At 40.8% G+C, this 17,506-nt stretch overlaps 2 protein-coding genes across 3 annotated transcripts in view; both read right to left on the bottom strand.

The window, feature by feature from the left end:
- Window positions 1-7,313, bottom strand: part of LOC135201687 (gastrula zinc finger protein XlCGF8.2DB-like) — a 123,082-nt gene extending 115,769 nt beyond the window's left edge. For both annotated transcript variants that reach the window (XM_064230834.1, XM_064230826.1), the window contains exon 1: window positions 7,154-7,313. The gene's annotated coding sequence lies outside the window, so the exon portion shown is untranslated. The remainder of the gene's footprint in view (window positions 1-7,153) is intronic.
- Window positions 7,314-9,218: 1,905 nt separating this feature from the next.
- The window catches only part of LOC135201689 (transmembrane channel-like protein 2), a 72,963-nt gene continuing 64,675 nt past the window's right edge, over window positions 9,219-17,506 (bottom strand). Inside the window, exons 14-22 of the mRNA XM_064230837.1 lie at window positions 15,802-17,075; window positions 15,223-15,620; window positions 14,670-14,836; window positions 13,631-13,822; window positions 12,890-13,127; window positions 12,549-12,637; window positions 11,901-11,995; window positions 10,695-11,548; window positions 9,219-10,214 (exon numbers count right to left, since the gene is read on the bottom strand). Coding sequence (XP_064086907.1) covers window positions 9,816-10,214; window positions 10,695-11,548; window positions 11,901-11,995; window positions 12,549-12,637; window positions 12,890-13,127; window positions 13,631-13,822; window positions 14,670-14,836; window positions 15,223-15,620; window positions 15,802-17,075 — 3,706 coding nt within the window. The 3' untranslated portion in view covers window positions 9,219-9,815. The remainder of the gene's footprint in view (window positions 10,215-10,694; window positions 11,549-11,900; window positions 11,996-12,548; window positions 12,638-12,889; window positions 13,128-13,630; window positions 13,823-14,669; window positions 14,837-15,222; window positions 15,621-15,801; window positions 17,076-17,506) is intronic.

The following is a 17,506-nucleotide window of genomic DNA, read 5'->3' on the forward strand; positions in this document are numbered from 1 at the left end:
TGAAAAAAGGTTGTGAGTTCGTGTATAATTAAGAAAAAAACTTTGCAAAGCTTTCGAACCCTTCCCTGGGTTCATATTCAGTAGGGATGGATTCGAAAGCTTTGTAAAGGGTTTTTTAAATTATACACGAACTCACAATTTTTTATTATTGTGGGCCTCTTAGAAAATCATTTATATATTCAAGCATATAGAAGGTAAATCAATTAAGAGCTTCATGGATCGGCCCTCATGCCTGAAAACGGAAAAGGTTGAAGAAATGAGATGGGCGCTCTCATTTGAGACAAAGGTAGCATGACGACAGAAAAAATGGGCAATATATGGGAGGATGCTGGAGTAGAGTCAAAAGCCGATAATAACTTCACAGGCTACAACGCCATTTTATTTCTTACTTCCTCTTCACGGAACAACAACAACTGTAGTTATAACTTTTACCAACAGAGGCGCTAGCGGCAAAACACAGACAATGTAATATAAACTTAAATAAATATGTATAGAATCATTCATCTTGAGTTTATTACTCAACAGGCACTCTCATTCCTTATTGTTCATTTTCTAATTATTACTGATTATGCGAATGATTATCGCAAAACAAAAACCAAATAATTGCAAGTTCAAAACCAGGCCTAGACGTAACATGTTGATGGATGGGCGACACCCACCTACAACAATAAATTACCCACCCACTAAATTAATTTCGCCCAAAAGGTTTGTAGGTTTTGTTTGTTTGTGGTGTTTTTACATTGCATGGAATCAGTGGTTATTCAGCAACGGGACCAACGGCTTTACGTTACTTTACGTGATTAGAATGTAACTATAACACCACTTCTTGAACACGACAGAATTTGTAAATCTATTTGTTGATGTAGCTTTAAAAAATTGTAATAAATAACATTTTAATTTTATATAAACAATTGTTCCTTCTTCTTGTCATAAAACGGGATTACAAGACAGGTGTAAAAAAAATTATTGGTTAGGACTGATGCCGGAATGCAAAACTGACTCAAAATTAATCTATATTTAATAGCAATGAACTCCCTTACGATAAATCCCCTTAAGAAAGCTTCATACAAACCACACACACATATACGCAAATTACTGTGAAAAGAATACAGAATTCGGAAGACCGACTGGAGACGGCTGGGTAGATGATAGAACTGTGTGTGTGTGTGTGTGTGTGTGTGTGTGTGTGGCGGCGCGCGTGTGGTGGGCGGGGGGGGGCGTTTAACAAGCTTCTGATAAGACTTCTGAGCTAAAACATGAAGCAGCTATACTGCTACGTTTTCTGCCAAGTGGATTCATCCACGATTTAGCAGCTCGACTCTAGCCAGACCATCAACCCGATATATTCACGTGAAGGAAACATTGACTTGGTTTAAACAGTCTCAAACTGGCCCCCCTTAAAAATCAAATTACGTACCCCCTGGTGGGGCGTTCACCTGACGTTGGGAACCACTACCTTAGACTAAATCAAGGCGTGAAGAATGTGGGTTAATATTAGACCGAAATGTCAAAATGATGGAAGGGAATAATCAAACCATTCGCTTCATAACATGAAAGTCATGTCACTGATACAGCTATTAAGACAAGATTTTTTTTTAGTACCACTACTGGATGACTCGACCATGCAAAAGGTTGGCGAAGTTTAACCTATAATAATATAGTGTTATGACCATAGGATGGCTTGGGGACGGCGATCGACAGTTAGGTTGAAACCGATATTAGGAATGGAAGGTCCTCATTTTCGGGTTGTTGATAAGATGTTCATACGCGCCAAAGTAGGCCCAACTGGCTAACAACGAACATATTTATACACATACATTCTACAGTCCTCCTTTGAGGGGGCGAACACATCCCAAGTGCCAATAAATAAACTGACAGCAAACAGCCCTCGAGACGAACACACAGCCCTCGAGACGAACACAATCAAGTCATTAACCACATGTCTTCCTTTCAGTCAAGGCGAAAAAGTTTCTCTCTCTCTCATTTTCATCCATTAATTCCTGCTCCTGAAGACCTTCGCTTTTGACACTACGTTTCTCAGTCATTTAAATACCGAATGGGACCTCGGTAAATCTGCTCATTTGCCACCATTTTTCTCTTACGATCAAGTTTCCCATTTTCCTTGCTGGCCAGCTACGACTCATAAAATCCTAACTGCTGACATTTTCATTTCATGACCATTTCATTTGCCAAATCACTGAATTTGACACTTGGGGGCTGCTGCTGTTTTACTGTACCTCCATTCATATTGTCTTTATTTTTCCATCTTACTTTCCTCAACCTTCTCTTTATAGTGCAACTGCTTTGAGGTTTTCCTCCTAGGTTACACCTTTCAAACATTTACTCTTAATTTGCGTTTCAGCGCTGAATGACCTCACAGCTCACAGTGCTTGGCCTTTGGCCTAAATTCTATAATCAATTCGATTCAGTCCGTGTTGGCAGAAAGCCAGTTTAATCAAAAATAGCTTCTAAACTGCTTTTCCTTAATGGCAATCACAAACCTCGAGAGGAATAAACAGGTCGTCTGTCTGTCTGTCCCCTAACCCCTCGAGAAAACGAAAGAAGCCCTGAAAATGAAGCAGTAGTGAAAAAATAGGGGATTCGAAAGATAGCCGAGGCCACTCTGTTGAAAAAGACCAGCAATCAATGAATAAAGAGCCCTAAAGTGGCCTTATATTAAATAAACACCAAGAGTCATCACTAACATTTCCTTGGTTCATCACTGGAGGTCCTGCTTTCAGCCCTCAATCCGCCCTTGTTTTGTTTGTTTGTATGGTGTTTTTACTTTGCATGGAACCAGTGGTTATTCAGCAACGGGACCAACGGCTTTACGTGACCTCCGAACCACGTCGAGAGTGAACTTCTATCACCAGAAATACACATCTCTCACTCCTGAATGGAATGGCCGAGAATCGAACTCGCGACCACCGAGGTGGGACGCCAACACCATACCAACCACGCCACTGAGGCGCTTCCGCCTTTGTTCGTTTGATCCACAATTTACTCCTCCTCCTCCTGTGGCTTATCTGTTTTTGCATATCTGTAATTCTCCTCTAATCTCTCTCTCTCTCTCTCTCTCTCTCTCTCTCCTGGGTAACTTACTGAATGGTTGCGCTATTCTATGATATAAGTCATTTACAGCGGGGAGACTTTCATTATGAATTCTATTAAATTTGATGAAAAAAAATGTAAAAATTAACATTAAAGTACCCTTAAGTTGACGAAAGTACAACTTCCCCCGTCCCCCTCTGTATCTCTCTTTAACCTTAGTTTTATAGTCCCCGAAATGCAACTCCCTTTGGTGACAGAAGTATTCAGATCTCCATAAACCCCATTCACGTGAAACGAGCCCACGAAAAGGGCCATTGACTTGAAATTCACTTCCAAAGAATAGGGGTAACTCGTCAAGGCAACGCAAGAGTGAACTGAGATAAGGAGAATTAAGAAAATACTTAACAGGTGACTAGTGAGCTCAAGTAGACAAGAAAACCTTTTCAAATCAGTCGATGATGCGTCATATGGAATCTTCACCCTAGATTAAACACAGGTCAGGTTAAATGTTCGAATATACTATAAGTTTTTTTCCACTGGGGTGAAAATAATGGCGTAAGGTTAAGAAAATGAGAAAATGAAGACAGATAATTAAACTGTCAAAGGAAACGGACAAATGACCAAAATAAGGAGCAACGGGACAAAACATTGAAGACGACACTTTTAAATGGTGGGAAATATTCCGCCATAAAGAAGTGCCGAGAGAAGTATAATTTTCAGATCATTTCTCGAAATCCTTCTGCTGGCTGTTCAAGAAGCAGGTGACGGTTCTGACAATCTCGAGTACTACTGGCCAACAGAAACGGGAACTGGACATCTTTCAAGGTAAACCCAAAGATGTTTTGGGCGGAAAACTGCTGAATCATTTAATTTTTCTCCCCGAAAAAGTTCGACAGCAGAATTGGTGCATTTCTTGGCATGATAACAGCCTGTTCCGTGTGATAGCTTTCGAAGCTATCAGCCACGAAAAGCCATCACAATAGTCAGAGTATCACTGTACAAACTAAACGTCCCATAAAACTCGATGAAGCTATCAACCTTACAAGATCATCTGGTTGATGTCCACTGCTGTGGACAATAAATAATGTGAAAACTAAAAGAATTTACCAACAATGGTGGCACAAACGTCTGGGACTGGTCTGCGACCGATGTGGACAGAAAGGAGAGGGGAAGGATTAACAGCAATATCAACAACATGTCACGAAACTTTAGTTGTATTGAAAACAGCGCACCCGCCCAGAAAGCTGAGAGAGAGAGAGAGAGGAGAGAGAGAGAGAGAGAGAGAGAGAGAGAGAGAGAGAGATTCTCATGTGAAACATGAAATGCGGTTGAAATACGTTGTTCATATTATTCTGAATTCACCTCTTTCCTTCTAGGGAAGGTAATCAACACTGAAAAATTTGGCCTTGAATGGAGGACGAGGGATCAGAACAAAAGAAAAAAAAATTCTCAGGCATAAGACCGATATTACTGAGGAAGGAGGAATTTCCATAAAAGCTGGACTCTAGTTTTAAATGCACTGTATTTACATGAATTTACAGAGGTCCAGGAGACTAAAAAAGGGGGGGTCACTTTGTCGACCCACCGGAACACATGGCTGGAGCAATCCAGTCACGGCGTTCAGAAATTTTGCGCAAACAGATTGAAAAGGCAAGCTTGCTCCAAGGATTTCCAACTCCTACCACAATCAGGCAGTGTTCGTCTGGATCCTGAGGCTTGTACTCTTCTCCTTGATGTCTCCATGCACTTTAAAAAATATACTTGGGACTTCCCAGAGTGCATGGGGAAGCAGACATGGGGGGGGGGGGGGGGGGAGAAGGCGACATTTGGCTGGTGAAGGAGATCTGACCTCTCTTGGGTCTGGTGTTCTTTTGAGAGTGAGCCGCTGGCTCCTAATCCTTTTGAATCCTCGGCCCTGTAGGAGGTAATTCCAACAACCAATGGGAGAAGAGATAGCTTTTTCGAGAGAATGGAGAGAATGGATGCATTAAACTTGGTAAAAGACCATTTTCCTTGGTTCTGGCTTAAAATCTTGAATAATATATTGATTTTTTCGTGTAACTAAAAATTTTCCTTAAAAAGTTGACTCAACACTTATACAAAAAAAGAAAAAAATATTTTAAAACTTCTGACTGGGCCCACTGAAGACACGAACTGAATTATGATTTTAACACCAATATAACTGACTTTGTATACAAACTTGTGGTTTGTTTGTTTGAAAGGTGTTTTTACATCGCATGGAACCAGTTATTATTAAGCAACGGGACCAACAGCTTTACTTGACCTCAGAGCCAGGTCGAGAATGAACTTCTATCACCAGAAAACCAACTTGTGGAAGCAAAGTGTTTATCAATATGAAGAGAAACATCGAAGAGGGAAAATCTTACGATGTACTCTAAAACCATTATTTCTACTAACCTCTACCGTGAGCAATCTGGCTCTGAAGTAACGAGACGCTGAACCGGTAAATTCATCAACCATGCGAAGAAGGTTATTATAATTTAACTGTCCGCAAATATTGGATATCTTTGGCCATTTCTTCTCGTTACAGCTTATATATCCCATAGCTATTCCGTGGGGTGTATAATGCATTGTATCGAGTTCCGTTTATGTATTTTTATGACTAATACGGTGCTATTGAAACGAGAATGTTTAGTCTTCAGATGACAAGAATGTAAGCAAAAAAAAATTGAAGAATAGTCTCTATTTTCCCTCTCGAGAAATGACAATATACCTGGAAGATCGACTTACTAAAGGCACCGCCCCTTTCTATAAAGGGTTTTCCCTAGAAAAAAAATTACAAATGGGCCGCCCTCTTCTAGTATAAAGGTTTTCCAGGAAATCCAGTATGAATTAGATACAGCCCCCTTCTACACGGGGCTTTCCAGGCAATCCATTATAAATGAGATACAGCCCCCTTCTACAGGGGGCTTTCCAGTAAATCCATTATAAATGAGATTGAGTGACTGCAATTTGTCTAAATATCCTACCCCCAAAATTGTAACCGCTTCAGAAAGGAAGCATCAGGATCACCCATAATGAAATGATCATATATCCTGCCGTCCCAGGCCATCCAAGATTTGAAGGTGGAAAATATACCGGAAGATGCATTAGCAATTCTCTGGTAGACATTAGAGGTGCTTCACACTGAACGTCTCAAACTATCTCAAAGACAGTCGGGAAAGCAGTGAGATCAGGTTGGAGTAATTACACTTGAAGACATGAATTATATCACAATTACTTTCAAAAAATGTAAATTACAATTACATTCGGAAATAGCAATTACAATTACTTAACAACAAATTCAATTACAATTACGGTTACAATTGCAACAGATTTCGGAGCGAGAGTAAAAGCTAATCTTTGGCACATGAAAAGTGTATTGAGGTGAGCAAATCGGGCTAATAAGGTTACATATCATTTATTTATGGATGTGTAAGTGATAGAAGAGGAGGCAGAGGTCATATTAATAGAGTATTTATTAGCACTAGTAAGGAAACACCGGACTATGACCTTGAGTTCTGGTTACGTTACTATAGGATGGAGAAAGTTACCCATCACCCCTAATTGAGCCCGATCCCTACCACTTGAATTTTATCATTACAATTAAATTACAAATTATATCCTCCTGCAATTAATTAAATTACAATCACTCGCTATAATTTCATTTTCAGTTACCATTACGGACAATGACAACTACGCTTAATTCTGTAATTAATTACATTTCAATTAAATTACAATTACAATTACTCCAACCCTGCAGTCGAGACCTGACTGTCGGGAACGCCTACAATAATGGATGACACAGGAAGGGGAATAACGCCAACACCCTCCCCCCCAACCTGCCCGCCCCCAACAGGAGGTCCTGTAAATATATAAATCAAAACCTACTGTTTTTATCATACTGCCTAAAGGCACTCTGGTGGTCGCCCTCTTTCAAGAAATATCAATCCAAAAAAATCACTCATCAGTATCACAGGCACTCAAGTCCAGTTTCTCTACTGGAAACTGGTCGGCCATATGACCAGTTCTCTGGGCAACTGACAACTAATATCAAAACCAGCGACCTAGATCAGTGGACGACTCAAACAACAAAACGTACCTTTTTTTCACAACGTATCCAAGAACGTGGCAAAATCTTGCGATTATTGCAGAGCATAAACTTAAGATGAACCGCCATACACCGGGTGTAACTGTAACACTGCACTGGGCCACCACTGGCTTTTCCAATTTCCAGTCCTCCGGCTGCCTGGAACACCCTCTGGACCCATCAGAACCGCCCATGGTCTTCCTTTTCAAACAGGAGGAGGAACAGACCTTCTGATTGGCTGAATAACAGAGGCTTATTTTCAGCAGACGTTACGTCACTGGGTGACATCGGATAATATGCGAAAAATCAATGCACTGGAGCTTTACCATACAAACCGATAAAGACATTTATTTAATAATATATTTGATAAAAAAGGGCACGGATTAGCGCAACGATGCATTCCTGCGCACGTAAAACTATTTCTCTCACTATCTTAGTCAGGGAAGGTCAGAAAAACGGGGAAATACTACATCAGAATAAAGCAAGACAAAATAAATCATTTTTAAGTAGGCATCTTTCTTGGATTATTACTTGTTCCATCTGAGGAACCACCACCATTATTCTCGGAAATCGCACACCGAGATAGTCAATTGTATATCCTCTCCCTGAAAGGAAGCCATTTGTCAATTATCCTCTCGTTGAGGGGAAGCAAATACACATCACATAAAGTCGTAACAAACCATAGGTCGAGTATTGAACTGCCAATTAGGAAACTTTTGCAAACGATACAGGTCAAACTCTCACTGTTTTTTCTTCTGCTATTATTTGAAATAAAGACACTGGGACACTGTTGAATAACATAAAATAGAACAGAATATGTTAGAATTCAAGACAGAGGCGATTACTATAACGTCTTCGACAGTACACTAAACGTGAGAACAAATATTTAGAATCCAAATTAAATAGCTTCGAGTTTCTGTATGAAGGAAGGTCAATTAAGAGGCTATATTATAATGTGGCTCAAAATGAACAGATATCATCAGGACAGATAGGGTAAAACGTGCCCATAGACCAGACGTGACGTTGATTTACAAACTCAAGAAGGTAAGTATCAGTCATTGATGTCGCAATACCATGGGACACCAAAGGAGAAGGGGAAAGAAAGAGAAAAAATGGATAAGTATCAAGACCTGAAAATAGAAATAAGAAGGATATGGGATACGCCAGTGGAAATTGTACCCATAATCATAGGAATACTAGGCACACGATCCCAAGATCCCTGAAAAGTAACCTGGAAAAACTAGATGCTGAAGTATCTCCAGGACTCGCGCAGAAGAGTGGGCAACTATAAACAGGGCACATAGTAAGAAAGGTACTGGATTCCTAAGGAAGCAGGATGCAACCCGGAACCACACACTGTAAAAACCACTCAGTCGAATAGGATGTATAATACGTCGATTCCCTTTTTCGAACAGATCCCAGGAAGGTATCTATGCAAGTTTACCTTTTAATATATTTACCTATACATAACTGTGGATTTGTTTCTGCATTGCATTCCTTCTTATGAGAACTGACCAGCATCTCATCGAAAGAGTTGTAAGCTGAACTTGATGACAAGGAACGAAATTGCTCAACAACTACTGACACTGAATTGCCCACTCGTCTTGTTATGCTCGTAGAAATAGGAGGGAATCCATGTGGATATGATGCAACATTTCCATCTATGGTATATGTATAAAAAAAAGTCCTGGTTTTGTAAATATATGATGGAATAATGACTCCCATTGAGTATCAAGGCAATCTGGAATTAATTGGAAATGAATAACTGCAAATACGAACCACAAATCGATCGTGAGTACCAGGTTTACACTCTGCTGGAATAGGTCTAGGCCTCAGACCGCCCACTGTGAATCTAATCAGATATTTGATCTCTTGCAATATACAAACCTCGTATTCTAATAATGCTGCACTGGTAATAGGTTGCTAAATACAGTATAGTTTAACTAGGAGGTTTGTTTACTGTAGTGACAAGGGCTCTCAAAACTTCTTGTAGAACGTAAAGATATTGACACATGGGAACACCAAATTCTGATTTCAACTCGGCCTAGTAATAAGGAAAAACAGTTTGAAATCCTCCTTCATCACGATCACCTTTTATTGCTAATTTGGGCGTACGATTAATAATATCATTTCTGGTAAAGGTACTAAAAACAAAAAAGTAAACTGTGGTTTTACAAACAATTCTCCATGTTTTGACATGGATGTGATGTACAGTACAAGTGCCATATAAAATCTAGAAAATCTTGAAAATACATTTTTGATATCAAAGTTATAATATATCCTTTAAGTTGGATACATATAGGAGTGTTTCAGAGATGGACCCATGACAGATTTTAATAAAGATATACATTAATTACAATGCAGCTAATTCTACATAGGCCTATTCAGTGAAGTAAAGGTATTATTGTATAAATTACTTGCATTTATCCTTCTGAATAAGAATATACATTAAATCTAGTTTTTTTTTTAATTTAAAATAATTCTTGAAAATCCTAGACACTACTTTAATGAAGATGAAACAAAAAACATTGGCCTAAAACATGGCACTAGACGAACTGATTAATGTTTCTGTTATTCCTTCGTTGGTGTGCAGTTAGAAAGGATCAGTTGAGTGTCAGTTTAAGTGCATTGTACGAATAATAGCAAATCTATTCAATGAAATTTAGAATCAAAATCAGTTATTATCAAGCAAAGTGCTCTCTTCATTCGACGTGGGGCTCCCAGAATCCTCGACTTCTTCCTCCTTAGCTAGTACTGCTACAGGCTCCTTCGCATCCTTCCCCAGTAGCTGCGTCTTGTCTGACGTTACCGTGGGGTCATCCAGGCTCTGGCTGAACGGCTCATCGAGGTCAGTCTCTAAAGGAGGAGGGGACTTGACCTGAGATGCCGTGCTGTCTCGACCCCCACCACTAGCTGAGGCATCGTCTTTTACTTGTTTTGGGGAAGGTGTTGTGCCAGTGGTGCTCATGGACTGCTGTTCACTGCCAGTGTCGAGGTCTTCCTCAATGGCTTTGGCTTGTCTCTCCAACCTGGCCTGTTGCAGTGACCTCTCCACGCTGTCTTCTTTGCTAATCTGGTTCAGGGAAAGTCAGGTACTTTGGTTACGTGAGCTGAATTTGATTCTACAGAGCTTCCAGATCATGAGATCATTCTGATATACTAAGGCAATTTTCTAGAGGGAAAAATGAATGTTCCAGACAGCATTTTATGTGTCTACTTGAAAGCATTTCGTAATTAGTAAATGATTGTTCTTTATCTTAAAATTTGTTATATTTATTATAATTATTATTATTCAGATGAACCCTATATAGAACAAACACTAAGGCCATTGACTTTGATATTCAAGCTTCAAAAGAATATGTATGATGTTCATCTGAAAGAAATCATAGACAGTGACAGGAAATGCAGAAAGAAGAGATCAGTTATTACAAAAAAATAAATAAAGAAGCTGATAGATAAAGATGTAAGTAAATTATAAAATAACAACATATTCTTGTAAGTCAGCTTATGATGATAAAAACCAAAAAGTAAATAAGAGTGTATATCACCTCACCTTTATGACAGGTATGGTCTGCATGCCCCCAGACTCGTCAGAACTGCTGCGATGGTGACCTGGTTGACTTGACTGGGAAGTGGCGACTTTACCCTGACCATTCTTCCCGTGAGAATTCTTTATGTCGTCCATTTTCATGATAGAGGGTTCTCTCCGATGACGCCCTTGAGATGACTTTGAATTCTGGGCTTCTGCAGGTTTCTGGGAGTCTGCCTTGATCAAGAGCTTTGGCAGTTTGCCCTGCTTGGCGTCCTTCTGCTGCAGAACTTGATTCAGCTCTTGGACGCACTCCTGGGGCATCTTCTCTTTGATTTTCGAGTGGAGGCTCCCGGACTTTTTGCGTTTCAGCGTAGGGGAATCTACTATACTCGACCTGCGGATATGTTTGCCCCTGGTAGGGGAATCTCGATGGCTGCTCTCGTCAGACTGCCTTCTTTCCTGTGAGGTCCTGTGGGGCTTCTGCCTGTGCTTGATTCTTGAGGCGCGCGGCAAGCTGATGTCATCCTCCTCTCGCGACCCGTAGGAGTTGTGCCTGTTCTTATTATGTCTGCTACTTCGGTGAGCGTGGTCATATTCACCATCTTCTTCTCCTACTCCTCCTCCTCCTCCTCTGGTTCTTCTTTCCCTGTGGTGTCGCTTCTGGTCTGACCGAGCGGCACTTGAGTCGGGAGCCTTTTCACCCTTCTCCTTGACTGGTGTGTCCTTGCCTGTCTTACGGGGTTCCGAAAGCGAATCATCAAACACCTCCGAGTGACCAAGGTCTGTGATATCGTCCGGCCAAGGTCCATCGTCTTTTCCTTTCTGTGGTTCGTGGGAAGGAGAAGTGCGCGGAAGAATTGGGTCAGGAGAGGTCACTGTGAAGTAAAAGAAAAGAGAGGACCACAGTTTTCAATATAGAATTTTTTTAGACAACGAGGAACAATCAATGCAGGAAACACTGCATAAATATAGCCTTGGAAATCTTATAAAACAAAGACTTTCGGTACTGATGTATATATCAAAAGTATAAATACTTTTAGGATTTTCCCCTGAGGTCCTTTTATTTATCATTTTTGAGACAACAAAAACAATGGTGTAGTCAGACTGTTCCTTATATTACAGCCTTTGAAACCTTACAAAACAAGAGTCTTGATACTTATGTATATATCAAGAGTAAAGATACTACAGAGCACTTTGACCAGAGGTCACAGCTTCAGCCAGACGTACCTGGAGGTGACTTTAGGTTTGATGGTTTTTCTGCCTCGCTGACCCCATCCAAACGATGCCTGGGCAGTGGAGTAAGAGGCAATATTCGACCCCACCTGTTGACATTTAAGGAAAGGTCTAATATACAATTACGTACAGCCAAACTTAACTTACATCAAGAGGAGCTGGTTTAAATTTGAATAAAATTTCAGATTGATATATATTACAGCAGTCAATGAAAGGTATAATGTTTGAGTCACACTTACTTTAAACAACTTCTGCGGTCACTGACTTTCATGAAAATATTCATGAACTATATTTATTGATTTTAGGGCAGTTGAAAAGTATATTTACTTATGTATAATCATTAATGAGCTCAGAACAGAATCCATAACTTTTGAAAATTATATTTACTCATGAATGGCTATTGATGAGGTTAGAATAGATTCCACAACTTTGAAAAACAATATTTACTAATGTATGACCTTTAATGAGGTCAGAATAGATTCTAGAGCATTTGAAAACTACTTTATTTAAACATGAATGGCCATTGGTGAGGTCAGAATAGATTTTGAGGTATTTCAAAAAACTATTTTTACATATGAATGACCTTTGATGAGGCAAGAGCGCACCACACAGAAAAACACCACACAGAAAGGAAGGCAGTACCTTGTTGTTGGCGTTTCTGCTCTGCCCTTGCCCGACTTAGCTTCCAAGTTCTTCTTCTTGTCAGCTGACCTCTCCTGATGAAGTTGATCCTGAAAGAAGGAACACAGGTCAAACTTAAAGGGATATTAAACGAGCTTGAGAAATGTTTGGTGTGTAAACACATTTTTTTTCTATGAAAAGCTACAGACACCTGTTAGTTAGGCCTAGTCACAAGTGCATGCCACTGACGGATAACAGAAAAGTTCTCTCTCTCTCTCTCTCTCTCTCTCTCTCTCTCTCTCTCTCTCTCTCTCTCTCTCTCTCTCTCTCTCTTCCAGTGCAAATGTGCATAGTCCCCTAACCCTTAGGTCGCTGTTGGCCTCCCTGAGCGCAGCAGTCAGCGAAAGCAAGTAGTAAATGATGAGGACGAGAAGCAAGCCTCCTGGGATGACTACACCAGGAGAGGACACATAGTCTATGACTGGGTACAGGGAGCTTGGTAAGCCTCCAATCAATGTAGAAGTGGCCAGCTGGTATATTTTTGGGTAGTCACTGAAGGGACCACAGTGCCAAGAAGGTTCAAGCCATACCACTGCGTACCTGAGGGAAATTTGAAAGTTACAATAATCTTGGCCTTTCAGTGACAGTATATGAAAGTTACAGTAATCTAGGCTAACAGTGATTTTAAAAAGTCACAGGCCTTCTAGGGACAAGTTTACAGTTTTAGTAATCTAGGTCTGGTGGATAGAAATCCAGAACCTAGAGGAAGCGAAGGAAATGGTTTAGGATAGAGACAGATGGAAAGAAACTGTATCAGCCTCATGCCACTGGCCAGTGGAGGGAGGATAAAGTAAGTAAAGTAAGGTCTGGTAATGACCAGCGTTTCCCAAACGTGCAGAAATCGAAAAGTTTGGAGGCCCTTTTCTACTGAAATTACACCAGTATCTAGCAAAAAAATTAGCAGTGGATTTTAAAGTCACAGTTGCAGGTTATTCAGTACTATCATTTTTCAATTCTCTCAGATCACTAAAGTTTTAAAATCCGTATTAGATCTATAGTTTAGGGGAATGACTGAGGAAACACCAAGACCGGAGGAGGCTCACCCAACAGGCAAGGTGCACAAGAAAAGCATCGCCAGTAGAAACAACAGATAGAAGTTGTTGTTATTCGAAGCTTTGAAGACGACCTCTGGTGGGACGTTGGACGTGACCACAGCCCAGGATCTGACGTACAGAAGCAAGAGCAACTTTAGGATGTTGGCCACGGGGAGTCCTGGAGAGAAAAACATTCCCATCCTGCGGATAAGAATGCAGAGTGAGAGGATGATTACTTTGTTGCTTTTTAATGTTGTCATTTTCAAAGTGCTATGAGAGTTTTAGTCACAGCTACCAATAAGACTGCTATGCAGTATATTAGGCCTATAAAATTTTGCTCCTATACAAAAGTCGATCATTTCTTGTGTGTTCATACAAGCAGTATTATAGTTACTCTGCTTGCTGAAAGCTGGTACAGAGTCAGTGATAAAGGACACTTTTCATCGTTCCTAACATACTAAGTTAGCAATGCTTAAGACAGCACACCAGAAAGACTTAGGGAGTACATTATAAAATTTTGCTCCAGTACAAAAGAGAACTCTTTCCTGTGTTTACATTTAGTAGTATGTACTATAGCTGCTCTGTTTACTGTCAGGTGGTACAAAGACATTAATATGTGGCTCTCTAATTACAATGCTTGAATTATAATAATACATATTAGAACTGCTGCCTCTTTTAACTGAAAAATGAACACGTATCAATTGCTGTTTCCAAAATATGTCTGGTATTCTACTGAAAAGGACTGCCTTCAGAGCAAATGGATGAGCATATGAATGTGACAAAATCTCAGTAAATTTTATGAATGAAAATGAATGTTAACACACAGACACGTATATATATATATATATATATATATATATATATATATATATATATATATATATATACTACTATCTTAACATAGGTCACTCGCCAACACAACACCTGTCCACCTGTCAAAACCTCTTCCTGTACTCGTGCTTGAGACACTGGGACTTCAGATAGCTCCCCTAGACCCACATACCTCTTAGGACTAACTGACTGGCGTCGTGTGACACAGAGATCTTACCAAATCATCCCTTGATTGTTGACGAGGTGGAGGATGTTCTCCGCGATCTTAAAGTCAGGATACCCAGGAAACTGTTTCTCCAGGTCCCACCGGCAGCATCCGTTGCAGAATCTGACCACAACAGCTCGGATGTAATCTCCTATCACTATCATTGCGACTGTTAACAACTGAAAGATCAGGAACAAGAGGTTTGAAGCGAATGGTGTTTGACCTGAAACATCTAGATTCAAGTGTGCAAATTCACTTAGATAATATCGTAGATATAAAGGTTTTACGAAGAGGGGGGTTCAGGCAAAAAATGAACAAAATTTATAAGGACATTCAAACAAAAATGCACGAAATTTCCAGGTTGGTAATCAGGAAAAAATCAACAAACTTTAAGGGACTATCAAAGAAAAATGCACAAAATTTAAAGAGGGTGTATTCAGGCAAAAGTGCACAAAATTTACAGAGTTGAGAACACATCAGACACATAACTCCATAAGGGCAAAAAATGACAGAAGAAAAAAAAACGAGAAACCTGAAAAGCTGGCAATTATATTATCCTTCTTACCATGTCCATGACAGTCAGCTTGATAATCTCCTGCCCAAACATGGTCTCCCAGCAGAGCTCGCGTAGCCTTTTCTGATCTTTGGGAGGCAAAGAATCCGTCCACTTTTCCGGATTATTCTTCATCGGCTGAACCAAGAAAGGAGATGTCTCTTTACCAGAAGTAGTAGTTGAAGCCACCTCTGGAGTAGTGGAGGCCCAACCTGTCGGTGTGCTGGTGCCTTCAGAAGTAAGTTCTGTGGTGCTGGTCATCCTAGAGCTGTCAGGGAGGACTGGCGACGTATTTGGAATGGTTGTCATGGCTACTGACGAAGTTGTTGGGGAGGGAGTGGTTTCACTGGTCGCAGATTGGATGGCAGAAGAAGATGAAAAATCTCTCGTGGTAGTCCCATCTGAATAAGCTAATGAAAAAGATAAAATTGTTACTTAAAATTGTTACTTGTGGGCAGCAATTGGAAGAGATAGATTAGCTAATATCTTGGAAAAGAAACTAATTGCATTTTTTAGACGTACTGTATTAACAAACTGGAAATTCAGAAATCAGTCTTATTTGTGCATTGCTTTCCACAACTGTAATGCTACCTGTGCAGTTTATGACGTAACACTCGCCAGTTTCCTCGTCTACCATAACGTTATCTACGAAAACGTTATCTTCTGCGTCTGGTGGCGTTTCCGCTGTGTCGTTTGATAGCTGAGGAGGATCTGTGGGTATATCTGAGAGACTCTGAGTAGCGTTGTCGCCATACCCAGAGGTGGTGGTACTACCATCCTCAGCAGGGAGTGCTTTGGAAACGTTATTGATCAACTCGTCCCAGAAAGGCCCCCTGTCCGTCGTCATTGAAATGAAACCGCTAACGGTTGTCGAAGTACCACCGTTCGTTTCGTTATAAGAAGTCTCGTTATCAACGTTGTTATCGACGTAATTTGACAGGTCACTGAAGGATAGTGCTGTGACGTTTTCTTGGGCATTCGTCAGATTGAAGGGTAGGCTCTCGTTTCCTTCAGGCTTGTCGTCTGAGAGAGTAGATAAGCCTGGTAGAAAGGAGACTTCACTTCCCAGGTCCCTGTAATCGACGGAACTCGCAGATCGTCTCCTGCGCGAATGTTTGTTTATGACATTTCCTTCGAACTTTTTTCCGGCGGCACCCCGTTTCTTTATCCGGTTACCCGAGTGGCTACCTTCGGCAAAGTCAGATTCTGTGTTCCCTGCGTTTTCGTCTCCGTAGTTCCCGTTCAGGTCGAAATTCTCGTCTTCCAGAGCAGTTACAAAAAGGCCTGGGACGCCCGGCATCACTTTCACCAGATCTCGAAGGTTTTTGTCGTCGGCGCTTCTAGCGGGAGCAGAGGTCCATGCCCTTGTCTGCTCCGTCGAAGGCCGAGTGTCATCGCTCGTCATCACCACTGTCTCTCGGTTGCTCGTCATCACTTCAGTGATGTTACTCGCTACATCTCCATGTTGATTCTGAGATTTGTTGACCAGCATTTCCTCATCGAGAGGCGAAGATCCATTTGCTGACGAATTCCTCTCTGGCGGAAGCGTCTCGTATTCGTAATCGTCAACGGAAGTCGCACTTTCACCAGAAAGAGTCGGATATCCGTCGAATAACGTCGTAGTCTCGTTATACGGTGGCGCTGACTCGTTGGCAGCGAGGTATACTCCTTCCTCTGTGGTCAGGGAAGAAGTAACTTCACCGTAATCTAAAGTGAAATTGCTGAGATCATACGCAGATGTATTGGTTAGCAAATCCTCTCGCGTCGGAGACTCAATTATTTCTTGTGTCGGCGTTGCTCCACATGGCACCACGACTCTTCTGCAGGCACTCCTCGTCGAACTTTCAGTCCCCGATTGTGGCATCCTGTAGAATAAGACGGGGAAAATCTTGATAATACGATGTTAATATACGTGTACACGTTGCTACGAACGTATAAAAACAAGAGGTATACAACGCAGGGGAACTGGGATACTGCCAATGAAAATGAAAACGTGAATTGGGGCGTTGTTAGGGTCTCCAGGGGCTGATTAGAAAAAAATCGTGAGAAAACCGCATTTGTAAATTGGTATTTTCATACAAGCATATCACCACCCTTGTTAGGTAATGGAATTTGCGACCACTTTGTAGTTTACATATGCAAGTACGCTTTTTCATGGGTAAAGTAGGATATTTTTAGAAGACTTTGGAGCAAAAATTAAAATAAAAAAAATAATAATAATTGCGACTTGGAGCTCTGGGGACCCTTGATATTGTGAACGCCTCAATTATTGGAGATAGTGATACAACATGCGAAT

The sequence above is a fragment of the Macrobrachium nipponense genome, chromosome 28 (genome assembly GCF_015104395.2).
Source record: "Macrobrachium nipponense isolate FS-2020 chromosome 28, ASM1510439v2, whole genome shotgun sequence".
NCBI classification, from domain to species: domain Eukaryota; kingdom Metazoa; phylum Arthropoda; class Malacostraca; order Decapoda; family Palaemonidae; genus Macrobrachium; species Macrobrachium nipponense.